General features: G+C 39.9%; 1 protein-coding gene across 1 annotated transcript; it reads left to right on the top strand.

Moving 5' to 3' along the window:
* LOC109847120 (mitochondrial uncoupling protein 1-like) lies at positions 8,402-12,274 on the top strand. The gene is made up of 4 exons (XM_020416365.1): positions 8,402-8,535; positions 11,682-11,865; positions 11,944-12,022; positions 12,189-12,274. The coding sequence occupies exons 1-4, from the start codon at positions 8,402-8,404 to the stop codon at positions 12,272-12,274; spliced, it is 483 nt and encodes a 160-aa protein (XP_020271954.1).

The following is a 13,370-nucleotide window of genomic DNA, read 5'->3' on the forward strand; positions in this document are numbered from 1 at the left end:
GTAAATATGTACCAATAAAAACAAGAAGGTGAATGTTTGATCAAGTGCATTTGATAGTCAACCTTTTGAAACTTAGTAATCAAGGAGTTTTTAGAGTTCAGTTGTTTTAGTTGTATGTAACTTTCTAATCTTTAAAAAGAGAGATGTTTCATGGCGCTCTAGTAGATCACATGACAAAGCCTTATTGCTTCCTTCTAGGGAGCATGAGTTCAATTTCCACGCACGCTAAAGGCGAGTTCCAAAAAAAAAGAGAAAAAAAGAAAAAAAAAGAGGAAAAAAAAAGGAAGAGAGATGTTTATATCTTATGGTGATTCTTTGATATTATTCAACTACCCTGTCAAGACTAAGAAAATGATTCAAAATTATGTCGCGTCTCCAGTGATCTTGTATTGTAGAAGTCTAGTTAAGAATGTACATGGTTAGCTATTCAGGTGCTAAAGTTGCATGATTTTTGTGATTCTCTCATTCATCAATGTGACATTTCTATTTTATAGCATTGTCGTGTACAATTTACTCAGGACAACACATCTATATCTATTACTAAAAACTCTTATCTTTGGAAATACCACTTGGCAATTTATTCTTTTTTAAATCAAATTATTAAATTAAAAATCTATATCTATTACTAAAAACTCTTACCTTTGGAAATACCACTTGGCAATTTCTTCTTTTTTAAATCAAATTATCTAATACTATTATAAAAGTGGATTGCCATGTTAAAACATTTCTACCCAAAATGCCCTTCAACATATCCATCCATACATACATGAAACCCTCAAATACCCAATTTTTAATTACATCACCATTGACTACACATCCATCCATTCATTTGTACATACATGATGACACATGCATATACTCAGTCTTTCATAACCTTCAATTTTTCAAATAAATTCTCATTAATTTGTTCCACTTCACTCGCTCATAACGGTTTTTCAAATAAATTCTTATTAACATGTTACACTTCACTCGCTCATAACAGTTTTCTATTGAATATCAAATGATTATAGAAATCTAGCAATCCAAATCTCAAATATAAAACTAAATGTAGAATACTAAAGAATATCACATGAGTACATAAATCTACCAATTCAAATCTCAAATAATAATAATAACTATTAAAATTATAATTACAAAATAGTGAACAAAGAGATAAAGTTTACACGTCACTATCGAACTGTGAGCTCAAGCTTTACCATGTTGGGTTGTGGCTCACCAACCTCCGTGTAAATCATTAGGTTTTACGATATATTAATAGTGATGCTTCTACTTGCCTTTGTAACTCACTGATTTGCTTCATCTTTACAACAATCACCTGCAAACTCCCCCTTAGCCATTAAAAAAAACAACAATATCAGTTTTACATCTCTTTTGATCTCTATACTATTAATTTATTATTACTATTATATACAATCAAAAGGTAATCAGAAGTGAACATATTTAGCAAGTGAAATTGAGTTTTATTTGTAAAGTATTTATGTATTCCATTTATTAAACAAATTTGATTAAGCATTTCAAAATTTTAGAGAAATTAAGTGCGACTTTTATGGGACTTTGAGTGAATAGACTTTTTTAAATTTCAAATTACTGAACATTTTTATATATGGTAATAATAGTTGGCACTATCATTATTAGCCGCTATCATTAAAGAAAAACGGTTAATAAGGAGAAATTAAGTGTGAGTTTTATGGGAGTTTGAGTGAACAGACTTTTTTAAATTTCAAATTACTGAACATTTTTATATATGACAATAATAGTTGGCACTATCATTATTAGCCACTATCATTAAGGAAAAACGGTTAATATGGAGAGCTAAAACGTTTCAATAATATCAATAATTAATTTGTGAGACATTATTACTAAAAATCAGTTATAAGTCAAATCTCATATAAATATGTTCCATACATAGCTTCAACCTTACCAAATCTTACCAACGAAATAACAGAGAACACGAGGACACGGAAGCAACAATTTGTGATTCAAAGATGTTAGTTAAAGCATGTTTTTTATGAACATAATAGGATACTTTTTCATAAAGAAATTCAAATATTTTTTTGGATCGAAACCAACGAAATTCAAATATCAAAAGTCTTGGATATACGAGAGGATATTATTAAAAAATCTAGATATTCTTACCTAAATAAATTGTTTGTCTAATTAACTGTACATATTCCCTGAATAATAAGTGTGCAAATTCAATATATATATGAATATAAATTGTTTATAAAAAAAATTTATAGAGTAAACCTTTAAATTTTTAAAACAACCTTGAAACTTCATAATTTTAGAGATATGCCATAAAATTTGCGGAAAGGACCTTGAAATGTCACAAATAAACCTCATAAAAGATTATATTTACTCTAGGATTTTAATGATAAAAAATAGCAAAATATCCTCAAATTACATCTAACACCAAACTTATTATAAAAAAGCTAAACATAAAATTAATCCGACAACGTGCAACGCACATGCACTATACTAGTTAAATTAAAAAATCTATTAAAAAACTAATCTGTGCAAACTCTTTACCATTGAAATTTCCTTTTTGGCTTCCGCGTATCTGTTCATTGGGAAGGAAAAAAACCTTATGACTCTTTACCATTGGAAATGCCACTTGGCAATTTCTTCTTTTTTTAATCAAATTATTAAATAAAAAAAATCTATTACTTTACCATTGGAAATGCCCTTTTGGCTTCCGCGATCTTGCATCCCCAGTCTTGGCCCACAGATCCTCTCGCTTCGCTTTGGCGCGAAAACTTCAGCACCTCCGATGACCCTCCACCGCCTCTGGTCTTCACCCTGGAAGACCGTGTCGATTTCTCTCCTGAACCTGCCATCCATGAGGTACCGATATCGACCGAGACGAAAACCCTGACACTGACACGAAATTACTTCTCTACCACTTCGCCGATCAGGACGAGGGCGGCGGTGGAGAGGAGTGGCGGCGGGGGGGTATTCTTCAATCCATGCTCAGGAGCTCGCCTGCAACTCAAATTCGCCTGCAGTCCCAAATCCGCCTGCAGTCCCAAGTCTGCCTGCTCGCCTGCAACTCGAAATTCGCCTGCAGTCCCAAACTCACCTGCAGACCCAGTTCGCCTGCAAGCTCGCCTGCAGACCCAAGTCTGCCCAGTCAACCACGAACTTTTGAAAACTTTGGAGGGGGTTCTGTAGGCTGTCTAAAAATCATAATAGATAGTTGATCCCCCATCAAACACCGATGATGGAAGTTACAATCTGACAACTTCCAGAATGCTACAATTTGAGGACTTTCACGTAGAATGCTACAATCTGACGACCTTCACGACAACTGATGAAAGCTCTAATTCAACAGCATTCACAATCAACATCGAGAGTTACAATCTGACGACTCTCATATTTTTAAGGAGCCAAGACGAAGATTACAAGGTGACGGTCTTTACAACGCTCTAGCAAAAGAGACTACAAATTGACGGTCTCTTCATATTAAAACGCATATATATCTCAAACCGTAAGGAATTTGGCGAAACGGAGGAAGCGAACCGAAGCCTTTAGCTAGGTTCGGATGGCCCCGTCTCGTCGAGATAGCCGATTTTCATATATAATTCGTCCAATTCCGACTTACGGTTTGAAAGTTATGACCTGTTCTTCGTAGCAAATTATGTTCTGAAGTCCGTCTGTAAGACCGGACTTCGTCAGAACATTGGACTTAGCTTGAAGCTCGCCAAGCCCGCCTAAGGTTCGCCTCTGCATTACAGAGTCAAAACGCACAGGTCGAACCAGCATTATAACCTCAAAACGCAGAGGTTATCCTTGTGATATAACATCAAAACACAGAGTTACGGCCCAACTCTGCATTTTCAGCCTAAAACGCAGAGTTCATAAAACGGCCCAACTGTGCGTTTTCAGCCTAAAACAGGCTCAACTCTGCGTTTTCAGCCTAAAACGCAGAGTTCATCTCTAAAACAGCACGACCTGTGCGTTTTCAGCCTTTAAACAGGCCCAACTCTGCGTTTTCAGCCTAAAACGCAGAATTCATCTCTAAAACGCATGCGGCCTGTGCGTTTCAACTCCCAACGAGCGCCCAACTCTGCGTCTCATCAATAAGACGCAGAGTTAAGGTCCAGAACGCTCAGATTGGCGTTTTGACTCGTTCAAAGCACTAACAGAACGGTTTCAAAACCGTTTTCCCCACGATTTAGGGAGCTGTTTAAGAGGGGGCGGTTACACCCCACTCAGCCCATTGAGGAGCAGATTAAGGGGGTAGTTACCACCCTTAATCCCCTATAAATAGTGGGAAACTCAACTGAGTTCGGATCCTTCTTTTGGGGGGGGGGAGCAAAGAAGAGATCTTCGACTAGCTTTGGATCGGATTTTCTGTCATCAACAAAGGGAAATTCGGTCAAGGGCTGGCTTTTTGGACCTGAGGATTGGCAGCAAAGAAGAGCATTCGTTCTTCGACTGGAGCTTTAGAGGTCGACAATAGGAGCTTCTTTATCCTTGTCTTATTAACCGAACTTTCGGTTTAAATCAACTCTTTCATAGAGATAAACTCGCTCTGAGTTATTAACTCGTTAAGAGTTATTTTTTAAGACTTGCCACGTAAGTTCTCCACAGCGTCAAATCGTGAGGAGAAGACTACGTTCCAGTGAATCAAGACGTTCGGATCGTCAACGACGTTTGGATCGTCAACGAGAAGCAAACTCGACGCGAGCATTCGAGGGAGGCATCTCATCGCCACCGTGAAGAACCCATAAACAAAGGGGAGAATCAAATTCATTCTCCTCTCTTTTGTAATCAGGAAATCCAAATTGTAATTGATTTTGAGAGAATACAAGTCAATTTTTCTTTCATTGTCTTTTTACTGCAAAATTTCCAACAAACACGGGTCTCGGCGAGGGACGCGATGTTGGGTGAGGAGGAGTGGGTTACTGTTTATGGGTATGATGATTTATTTCTGCTCTTTACTGAGTAATGCTTGAAAATTAAACATCTATTGTTAAGAGCTCGTGTTGCTACTTCCTAAAGTTTATATTTTTATTGTCAAAGTTGTATATTACCGTTACAAAACACATTATACAAACAATATGGTTCTGCCTTTTGTGTTATTATTTCGTAGCAACAGGACAATGTCACAATATGTTGCCTTAGTTGCTGATGATAGATTCACTTATTGATAATGTTCTACCAATTACCTTCTAACTAGATAAACTAATGCCTTTCAGTTTTGGATTAGATCCTTCATTTAAGTAATATTAGGTTAAAAATATGATTTGTTTCACATACTCTATCAAACCATCTACTATTTGGTTAACAATTTTAGTCCTTCTTATTTGTCTTTACTACTACTGATTTCAATAAGCTCAGTTTGATGATGATGGCTTTTCATGAAGAAATAACAAGAGAGTGCAGGAAAACAGCTAAAGAATCAGCCAGGCAGACTGGCGGTCGACCGTCGCGATCGACCGTGAACGTGCACAAAGGCCACTAGGAATCGGAGCTGAAGGCGGTCGACCGTGAGGACCCTGTAGGTGATTTTTGGTCTCAGGATGAGATACGGTCGACTGCCACGGTCGACCGCGTCATGACTGTAATCACTTCTGCTCTCGGGTTTTGGTTCGATCGACCGTCGCGGTCGACCGCGATACCTGCGCGGTCGACCGCAGACTGTTTTTGGGCAGGGCTTTGGATTTTGACCCGTTTCTCTTCTAAGTTAATATATAACCCTAAACCTGATTAATTAGGGTTAAGCAAGGTTAATTTTGAGCAGTCTTTTGGAGAGGATTGTTACATCCAATTGTGGAAGATTTGTGAGATATCTAGAGCTTTATTTTAGGGTTTCATCGGTGAGATTTGTAACTCTATTTGTATTTTCTTGATTTCTAATAGTGAGAACTCCCCCCTCCTTGCCTCATGGACGTAGGTAACTTGCCGAACCACGTTAAACTCAGTGTTCTTATTGTGATTGTGATTTGCTTATTGGTTGTGATTTATCTCGAGTTATTGTTCGTGTCGGCTCGAAGCTTCCGTCGTGCACAACAATTGGTATCAGGGCTTCAGGCTTGTTTGAAGGATTCTGTAAAGATTCCTATCTGAAAAGTTAGATCGACAACATGGGAGATGTAAGCACATCAGGTTCGTCTCTTACGAAGGCGATACATAGTCTGAGCATCAATAACACGAAGATTGATGTTCTAAAGTTTAACGGCAAGATCAATTTTGGATTATGGAGGTGTCAAGTGATAGACGCCTTGGATGCATAGAATTTGGAGGAGACTCTTGAGTTAAAAGAGAAACCCGCTGATATGGAGGACAAGGTTTGGAGGAATATGAATAGTAGAGCTTGTGGTGTTATTAGGTCATGCTTGACGCCGGATCTTATTTATGATGTTATGAACGAGACGTTAGCGAAGAAGATGTGGGAAATACTCAATGAGAAGTATCTTACGAAGAGCATTGAGAATCAGCTTCACTTGAAGAAAAGGTTTTACCAGTTCAAGATGAAGAGGGGAGTTTTCGTCAGGGAGCATGTCAACAATTTTACTAAGCTACTTTCAGATATGGCCAATGTGGACAACATAGTTGAGGATAAAAACAAGGCAATGTTACTTTTGTGTTCGTTGTCCGAGGATGATTATGGTACGTTTGTTCTAACTATGATCAATGGAAGAACTATAGTTAGCTATAAGGAGGTAACTTCAGCTTTGGTGAATTATGAGTTGAGAAAGAGTGATGGTGAAACCTTCGAGAAGGCATCAGGAGATGCATTAGCTGTTCGAGGTTGTGATCCAAACCGCTGCCAGTTCAACCGCTCAAAGTTAAAGAATAGGAGTGCCTATAAGAGTATTGGTAGAAATCAATGTCGGTATTGTAAAGAAGAAGGACATTGGAAGATTGACTGCCCAAAATGGAAAGAAAAAACCGAGAAGAACAAAGGGAAAGCTGCATAAGCTTCAAAAGTAAATGTTGCAAAAGCTTTAGGTGAGCATTCAGATTCAGATTCTTCGGGCTACTTATGTCCTGCACTACCGTCGGTTTGTTATGCTGATTCTACGGAGTGGATGATGAATTCGGGAGCTACATATCACATCTGCCCTAAGAGGGAGTGGTTCTCTAGCTTTGAGGAGCTGGAAAGAGGGCATGTCGTACTTATGGGTAATGACCACCCTATTGGTGGTATTGGTGTAGTCCGAATTAGGATGCATGACGGTGTAGTGAGGGAGTTGAAGGAAGTGAGGTTCGTGTCGCAGTTAATGAAGAACATAATTTCTCTTGGGACTTTAGAGGCAGTAGGATATCGAGTGATCTTAGAGGATGCTACAGTGAAGGTCACGAAAGGCTCTATGGTGGTGATGCGAGGTGTCAGGGAAAATAACCTATACTACTTGAAGGGCAAGACAGTTATAGGGGGACTGGCAGCTTCTATCACTACAGAGGAGGACACTACCACTTTATGACACATGAGACTTGGACACACATGTGATAAGTCCCTATAGTTATTGGCAAAACAGGGGCTGTTGAAAGGTGCTAAGACCTGCAAGATGGAGCTGTGTGAGCATTGTGTACTTGGGAAGAAGACTAGAGTGAAGTTTGGCACTACTGTTCATAACACTCGAGGTACATTGGATTACATTTACACAGATGTTTGGGGTCCTTCCAAGAACACATCTCTTGATGGGGCCAATTATTTTGTCACTTTTATTGATGACTATTCCAGGAGGAATTGGGTATACTCTATGAAGCATAAACATCAGATCCTGGATATTTTTATAGAGTGGAAAAAGAAAGTGAAGCTGCAGATATGTAGAAAGGTGAAGACTCTACGTTCAGATAACAGTGGGGAGTATAAGAGTGATCCGTTTCTGTAGTTTTACCTGGATCACGGCATTAGAAGACACTTCACAGTTCGAGAGACACCGCAACAGAACGGGGTGGCTAAGAAATTGAACCATACCTTGCTGGAGAAGGTGTGATGTATGATGACGCGGAGTGGATTGCCTAGATCTTTTGGACCGAGGCATTGGTTTATGCAAGCCATCTCGTGAATAGGTTGTCGTGCACTGTGATAGACGGGAAGATTCCTTTGGAACGTTGGTTTGGTTCGGTGACTAGTGACTATGAGTCGCTTCAGATATTTGGGTGTCTAGCTTATTACCATGTCAGTGATGGTAAATTAAATCTGAGGGCGAGGAAAGTAGTCTTTGTGGAATTTAGAGATAGAGTCAAAGGCTTCAAGTTATGGGATCCACATGGCAAGAAGATAGTTATTAACAGAGATGTCATATTTGATGAGGCGTACATGATGAGGCCTCGAGTCCCTCGGTAGGTAGAGGGAGACCAGACAAGAGAGATATCGTAGCAGGTGGAGGATGATGTGACTCCACCCATTCTAAAGAGTATTGTATCCATCGAGGCTCCTACAGAGATGACATTGGGAGGAGATGAGATGACAACCAGGCATATAGAGGATACAGTGGATTATGGGACTCAGGAACATGGTCATGTTCAGGGGTCCATTGCAGCAGATAGACCGAGGAGAGTAATTCGTTGGCCAGCTAGGTATAATGATGTCATGGTCGCATATATATTATCAGTGTAGTATTCATGGAGGTAGAGTCTAACCCCGATTCGATCAGGTGGAGTGAAGCTATAGAGGAGGAGATGCGGTCTCTTCAGAAGAACGACACTTGGACACTTGCACATCTACCTAAGGGTAAGAAAGCTATAGGTTGTAAGTGGGTATATGTGAAGAAGGAAAGATCTTCTATTGGGGACATTCGTTTCAAAGCCATATTGGTTGTCAAGGGATATGCACAACTTGAGGGTATTGACTATAACGAGGTATTTTCACCCGTTGTGAAGCATTCATCGATACAGATTTTATTAGCGTTGGTGGCACAGTTGGATTTGGATTTGATCCAGATGGATGTAAAGAAAACCTTTCTACACGGTAATTTAGATGAGGAGATCTACATGACACAACCCTTGGGATTCAAAGCTGCAGGAAAGGAAGACTTGGTTTGTAAGCTGAAGAAGTCTCTTTAAGGTTTGAAGCAATCGCCGAGACAGTGGTATAAGAGATTCGACAGCTTTATGATTGGCCATGGGTACACGAGGAGCCCATATGACTCATGTGTTTATATGCACAAGCTACAGGATAGTGAGCACATATATTTATTTTTATATGTTGACGATATGCTTATTGCTTCCAGGAATTCTTCGGCTATTCGAAAATTAAAAGAGGAGCTGTCATCCGAGTTCGAGATGAAGGATCTTGGAGAGGCAAAGAAGATATTGGGTATGGAGATTGAGAGAGACAGGGTGAAATGGAGTTTGAAGCTTACACAGAAGAGCTATTTGCAGAAGATGTTGAAGAAATTCAGCTTTGATGGTAATGTAAAAGTAGTTAGCACACCATTGGCTCCCCACTTTAAGCTTTCAGCGTTGGTGTCACTTGTTTCAGTTAAGGATATAGATTATATGTCAAAGGTCCCTTATGCCAGTGCAGTAGGTAGCTTGATGTATGCGATGGTGTGTACGAGGCCAGATTTATCACAGACCGTGAGTATGGTATCGAGACACATGCATGACCCCGGGAAGGATCATTAGGAGGTCGTGAAGTGGATTCTACGGTATGTTCAAGGCACCGTGGATGTTGGTTTAGTATTCCAAAAGGATAAAAAGAATGGGCAAGATTATATTGGCTACGTGGATTTAGATTATGCTAGAGATCTTGACAAGCGCCGGTCTACTTCAGGTTATGTTTTTACATTAGCAGGTGCATTTGTATGTTGGAGATGTACACTTTAGTCTATAGTGGCTCTCTCTACTACAGAGACAGAGTATATGGCGGTGACTGAAGCTGTGAAGGAGGCTTTGTGATTGCGTGGATTATTGGAGGACTTGGGGATTACACAGGAAACCATTCGGGTATATTGTGATAGCATGTTAGCTATCTATTTAGCAAAGAACCAGATTTATCATGCGCGCATGAAGCACATCGATGTCAGATTCCACTTTATTCGTGACGTTTTGGATGATGGAGACGTCATATTGGAGAAGGTCCACACGAATGATAACCCTACAGATATGCTGACCAAAGTTGTTTCAGGAGTAAAATTTGGTCATTGTTTGAAGCTTTTGAACATTCTTCAGTGTTGAGGCCTTTGGAGGCCATTTGGGTGAACTACATTCGGTTTGATTCCTTGGAAAAGAGAATACATAGGCAGTCTTTCAGATACAGCTGGTTTGATCTATTGATTCATATGGGGAGGGGGGGAGATTACGTTGCAGCTCCAGATTGGTTCCCGAACTTGTTGAGGGACTATTGGATGATTTGGTATCAGCTCAGTTTTGGTAGAAACATTCGCCGAGGTAGAGAATTGAAGAAATGGCAAGAGAGTGCAGGAAAACAACTAAAGAATCAGCCAGGCAGACTGGCGGTCGACCGCCGCGGTCGATCGTGAACGTGCACAAAGACCAGACTGGCGGTCGCCCGCCGCGGTCGATCGTGAACGTGCACAAAGACCACTAGGAATCGGAGCTGAAGGCGGTCTACCATGACGGTCGATCGCGAGGACCCTGTAGGTGATTTTTGGTCTCGGGATGAGATTCGGTCGACTGCCACGGTCGACCGCGTCATGACTGTAATCAATTCTGTTCTCGGGTTTTGGTTCGGTCGACCGCCGTGGTCGACCGCAGACTGTTTTTGGGCTGGGCTTTGGATTTTAACCCGGCTTGCTTCTGAGTTGATATATAACCCTAAACCTAATTAATTAGGGTTAAACAAGAATGATTTTGAGCAGTCTTTTGGAGAGGATTGTTGTATCCAATTGTGGGAGATTTGTGAGATCTAGAGCTTTATTTTAGGGTTTCATCGGTGAGATTTATAACTCTATTTGTATTCTCTTGATTTCTAATAGTGAGAACTCCCCCTTTCTTACCCTGTGGACGTAGGTAACTTGTCGAACCACGTTAAACTCGGTGTTCTTGCTGTGATTGTGATTTTCTTATTGGTTGTGATTTATCTCGAGTTATTGTTCGTGTCGCCTTGAAGCTTCCGTCGTGCACAACATTTCATAGAGTAAAACTTTATTGTTTTGTATAGAGAAGCGGATTGGTAATTTGATAATTGATGTGATTCTTTTGTTGTCTTTTTAGAATTGCCACATAGTATCAGTAGTATCTTGGTGCACGCGACGCGCACTTGACTCGAAAATGGGTGATTTGTTAGTGTTTTTTTCTTTTTTTCGTTTGGGGTTTTCCCAAATGTGTGGGCATTGGTTTGGTTTTTTCAATTGTGAGAACATCTTTATTGGTTTTCCAAGTGTGAGGCTATTTTTGTGTTATTATTTCCAAGTGTGAGGTGTTTTGAGTTTTTGCCAAGTGTGAGGCTATTTTTGTGTTATTATTTCCAAGTGTGAGGTGTTTTGAGTTTTTGCCTCTATCAAGTTTAATGTACTCTTCTTATTATTTCCAAGTGTGAGGTGTTTTGAGTTTTTGCCTCTATCAAGTTTAATGTACTCTTCTTGTGACTTGCTTAAAAAAATTTAGATTCTAATTATTGCTGAAATTAGGTGTAAAATATATTTCTTAGTTTTTGAATAAAAGAATTAGTTTTGTAGTAGTTTGAGATTAATTAGTAGATTTGTGAATAAATTCATGTGCAAGATTTGCACTATTCCTTTGGACACTGCAAAAGTCAGGCTTCAGCTTCAAAAGGAAGCGGTTTCAGGAGATGTGGAAAATTTACCAAAATACAGAGGCATGTTAGGCACTGTATCTACAATTGCTAGAGAAGAAGGCTTGGCAATACTTTGGAAGGGTATTGTGCCAGGATTACATCGTCAATGTGTATTTGGAGGCCTACGGATTGGACTGTGTGAGCCGGTAAGTTTACTATTTATCAAATGGGAATTTGCTTGATATTTATATTCCTTATTTGTTAGTTGTTGGCTCTTTTGTTAGGTTAAATCCTTGTATGTTGGTGAGAATTTCGTTGGAGATATTCCTCTAACCAAGAAAATACTTGCTGGTCTTACAACTGGTAGGTCTAGGTCCATTTTATAGTTTGATTCATACTGTCAGTGTCAGTGAAATTGCATCTGTTTGACCAATTTACATTTGAGTTTCTATAATTTCTAAGGTAAGATTTCTTCTTTGGGCTACTCCTGACAATTTTATAACATGTTTGTCTTATAAATTTCAAATAGGTGCTATAGCAATAACAGTCGCTAATCCAACTGATTTGGTGAAAGTACGACTTCAAGCTGAAGGCAAGCTATTTGAAGAATCCTAAATTGGTGCAGGATGAGGTGATAGAGCTCTTGAAGGATTTTGAGAGAGCATTACAAGGTGCATAGGAAGTTTGTGGTCATGGTGATGGCCACGACGGTCCTGATGGGAAGGTGAGTTCATTTTGGGTGTTTTAGGTGTTTTGAGTTTTTTCCTCTATCAAGTTTAATGTACTCTTCTTTTGACTTGCTTATAAAAAATTAGTGTAGGCGTATAAAAATGCCTATAGGTTCCTACAAACAGCTCGAGACGAAATACAGATGATAAGCGTCATAATTCAAGTCAGGAAATGATTATCCGGCCCTGTGGAAGCTAATGAATATACAAAGTGAGTCATTGGAGTGTACAAGTCAACGTAATGAAGAAATGCACAATACAAGTCCGGAGAAGTCAGAAAGTGTCAAATACCTCAAAGAAACCCGCACAAAGAATTGACATTTTGACCATGATACAATTTGAATCTGGAAAAATTCAAAAGACAAAAGTTGAAGGTCTCTTCGTCAGACATTTTGACCATGATACAATTTGAATCTGGAAAAATTCAAAAGACAAAAGTTGAAGGTCTCTTCGTCAGCTTTCTAACGCATCTTGAATCACTAATCTGGAAAAATTCAAAAGACAAAAGTTGAAGGTCTCTTCGTCAGCTTTCTAACGCATCTTGAATCACTTCATTCCGAAGTCATATGAGTGAGTTAAGACCGCTACAGTGCTCCGCACGCGTTACAGTATCCGTCGCGCGCTATAGTGGTCCGACGCGCGCTACAGTGGTCCGACACGCGCTATAGTAATCCAACGCGTGCTACAGAAATTCGACGCGCTACATTATCTGACACGCTCTATAGTAATCCGACACGTGCTACGGTGATCCGACGAGCGCTACAGTGATCCGTCGCGCGCTACAGTGATCTGACGCGCTACTGTACCCGACGCGTGCTACAGTGATCCGACGCATGCTACAGTAATCCGCCGCGTGCTACAGTGATCCGACCAGTACGACGGTGGGTCGGATCCATCTGACCCGCGTGGCGGCGGGTCGGATCAGTCCGACCCATGCGGCGGCGGGTCGGATCAGTCCGTCTCGCATCTAGAACTGTCTGTAA

The sequence above is a fragment of the Asparagus officinalis genome, chromosome 7 (genome assembly GCF_001876935.1).
Source record: "Asparagus officinalis chromosome 7, Aspof.V1, whole genome shotgun sequence".
Lineage (NCBI taxonomy): Eukaryota > Viridiplantae > Streptophyta > Magnoliopsida > Asparagales > Asparagaceae > Asparagus > Asparagus officinalis.